The sequence below is a fragment of the Penaeus chinensis genome, chromosome 8 (assembly GCF_019202785.1).
Source record: "Penaeus chinensis breed Huanghai No. 1 chromosome 8, ASM1920278v2, whole genome shotgun sequence".
Classification (NCBI taxonomy): Eukaryota; Metazoa; Arthropoda; class Malacostraca; order Decapoda; family Penaeidae; genus Penaeus; species Penaeus chinensis.
Genome location: NC_061826.1, coordinates 35,002,640 through 35,005,999, shown reverse-complemented (window position 1 = coordinate 35,005,999; position 3,360 = coordinate 35,002,640). Strand labels below are relative to the sequence as shown.

The 3,360-nt window shown below is 50.0% G+C and overlaps 1 protein-coding gene across 1 annotated transcript in view; it reads left to right on the top strand.

Moving 5' to 3' along the window:
- The window catches only part of LOC125027874 (cell surface glycoprotein 1-like), a 3,397-nt gene extending 614 nt beyond the window's left edge, over positions 1–2,783 (top strand). The window contains exon 2 of the mRNA XM_047617005.1: positions 2,227–2,783. Coding sequence (XP_047472961.1) covers positions 2,227–2,783 — 557 coding nt within the window. The remainder of the gene's footprint in view (positions 1–2,226) is intronic.
- Positions 2,784–3,360: the final 577 nt, after the last annotated feature.

Here is a 3,360-nt window from a genome sequence, read left to right as displayed (position 1 = left end):
CCTCCCCCCCCCTTCCCCTAACCCCTCCCACGTTTCCCTTCCCCATACCCCTCCCCTCCCTTCTTTCCCCTCCCCCCCCTCATACCCCTCCCAATGCCCCTCCTCCTACCCCTCCCCTCCCCCCCCCTCCCCCCTTTAGGCGTGGGTTGCTCTGAGTCCCCCGGAGGTCGAGAGGGTGGGAAGGGCGTGAGCAATGGAGAGATTTTTTTAGATATTTTACGTCATCTTCTTCATCTTCTTCTTGTTCTTCTTGTTCTTCCTTTTCTTGTTATTGTTGTTGTTGTAATGATTGTTATTGTTGTTTCTATCACCATTTCATTTTCGTTTTCTTTTAATTTTGTTTTTCTCCTCTCCTGAGTCTTCTTCACGTTTTTTTTTTTTTTCCTCCTTCTCTCTCTCTCTCTCTTCTCTCTCTCTCTCTCTCTCTCTCTTCTCTCTCTCTCTCTTTCACTCTCTATCTATCTATCTATCTCTCTGTATCTTTCTCTCTCTTTCTCTCTCTCTCTCTCTCTCTCTCTCTCTCTTTATCCCCTGTTTTCCCTTTTTTTCAAATAAGAGGAATGGGGGAGGAGGGGAAACCATGTAACTTTCAGCATTAACAGCCTGACTGCGCGGCGTGAAGGCATGTTGATGGCACAACACATATGCTGGAATTTTCTTTACACTGACTCGTTCATTGGGATTTACTTCTGAATGACATTGCAATTAGCTTACGAATCTCTTTCCTCACGTCTGGTCATCAAGTAAATATATTTTACCAGAAGGATTCATAGTTCCATTGGATTTGCGGTTCGTTTCACAAATTATGCAACAGGAAGGGAAAATAAAAGAGAGAGAGAGAAAAAAAAAACTTGTTTCTAAGTTTAGATAATATTTTCTTCAGCATAAGTACCTGGCACTTCGGTGCATTTAAGACGGCTACATATCAAGCAATTCTTTTCGGGGATGCAATGCAACCGTGCAGACAAACAACCGAGTGAAACCTAACCTTGCACAGTTGCAGAGAGAGCAGCATTTCGGTTGATGTATATAAGTTACGTTTCGGATAACCATCAGCAGTCGTTTGCATGTATGCGCTCCCATACATGCACAGGCGCACACTCACATGCATATACATACACAATGGAACAATCAACACGTACATATCAACAACCAAATACACACACATTAACATACGTACACATAAACATAAACAAACACATACACAGAAAGAAAGAAAGAAAGAAACACGCGAACAAACACACACACACACAAACAAACAAACAAACACAGACACCACCAGAGCAGTGTCCATGCTGCGCCCGTCGCCCTTCGCTCTCTCACGCCCACCTTCGCGATCTCACGAGAAGCGGATAATAAAAAGTTGTTTTTTGAACGGGCGTCTTGAAGGATAAATGGATGCACGAGGCAAAAAAAGAAAGAAAAAGAAAAAAAAAAAAAGACGAAAATGTTAGGAAAAAGGAAAAAGAATAATAATAAATGAACGTTCTGGATTCATTTGTTGACCGATGACTTCGAGAAAGAGGGTGGGGGGGGGGGAGGTAAGGGGGAAGGGGGGGGGGGGTAAAAGGAGAAGGATATCGTTAAGAAGAAAATATCAAGAGAAGAGACACAGGCGAAGGGGAGAAGAAGGAAAATGAGAAAGGGACTTGGGAGGAGTTAGGGAGGGGAAGAGAAGAGAGGGAATGAACCAAAAAGGAAGGGAAGGGAGGAGGAAGAAGAAAAGAGGAATATAGAACGAGAGGAATAGCCTTAGAAGAAGGGGGAAGTGACGGGAAGGAAGAGACAAGGAGGAAAAAGAGAGAGATAGTAAGGCGAAAGCCAGAAGAAAATAACAACAATAAAAAGGAAAGGAGAGACAATAAGAAAAGAGAATAAGAGCAAGAGAAGAGGGTGTCGAGGAATGGGAAGAGAGAGAAGAGATAAAAGTGAGAAAGAAGAAAGAAGAATGCGAAAAGAGAAAGGCGAAAACAAGAAACAAAAATGAAGAGAAGGAAGGGAAGAGAAGAATAGAACAGAATAAGAGGGAGAGACGGAGGGTCGTGTCCGGGGGAAGGGGCAGGAGGGGAGGGAGGGGGAAGGGGTCGTGGACGCAAAAGCCTGACCAGTTAACATCTAATCAGATGCGCCCCGGCAGTGTGGGAAAAGTCAGCTCCCCGCTATGACGCCCTCCCGTGCCCTGATTCCGCCCATCTACCCACGCCCACGACCCGCCCCGACCCCAAGACCCGCCCCGACGACTCGACCTCAAGATCCGACCCGACGACCCGACCCGTAGACCCGACCTCAAGACCCGCCCCGACGACCCGACCTCAAGACCCGTCCCCGACGACCCGATCCGACGACCCGACCCGACGACCCGACCCGACGACCCGACCCGACAACCCGACCTCAAGACAAGACCCGACGACCAGACTTCAAGACCCGTCCCCGACGACCCGACCCGACGACCCGTCCCCGACGACCCGACCCGACGACCCGTCCCGACGACCCAGCCCGACGATTCGCCCCGACGACTCGCCCCGACTACCCTCCCCGACGACCCTCCCCGACGACCCGACCTGACGACCCGACCTCAAGACAAGACCCGACGACCAGACCTCAAGACCCGTCCCCGACGACCCGACCCGACGACCCGTCCCCGACGACCCGTCCCGACGACCCAGCCCGACGATTCGCCCCGACGACTCGCCCCGACTACCCTCCCCGACGACCCTCCCCGACGACCCGACCTGACGACCCGACCCGACGACCCAGCGACGAAGAGGAGTCTACGGGCGTGAATCAGAGATGTTGTCGGGCGGGTTTTGCGTCGGATCGACCCTGCAGGGCGGCGGGAAAGGGCGTGGCCGGAATCACGCTCTCCTGCCGGGTCGGGAGGCTGCCTGGCGTCTGTGGGTAGGGGGGGGGGGTGAGTGTGTGTTTATGTGTGTGCGTGTGTGTGTGTGTGTGTGCGCGTGTGTGTGTGTGTATGTGGGAGTGGGGGGGGGGGTTGTTTAGGGTTGTGTATATGAGTAAGATCGAGAAGTGGGGGGGTGGGGGGGGGGTTTAAGGGAAGAAATAGAGAGAGAGAATTCACTTCTCCTTTTTTTAAATGTGCTTTCTACCTGTGGTGTCTGTTGCTCTTTTTTTTTTGTGCGGGAGATTTGAGATTAACTTATTTATGTTGTCCAGTATCTATAATAGCTCACAATGCATACAAGAGGGAAAGGATGTCTCCCTTGCTCTCTCCCATTCCCTCTGTCTCTATCTATCTACCTTTGTTTGCCTCTCTCTCTCTCTCTCTCTATGTCTATCTATCTATCTATCTATTTATCTATCTATCTATCTATCTATCCGTCTATATCTGCTTCTCTCTCT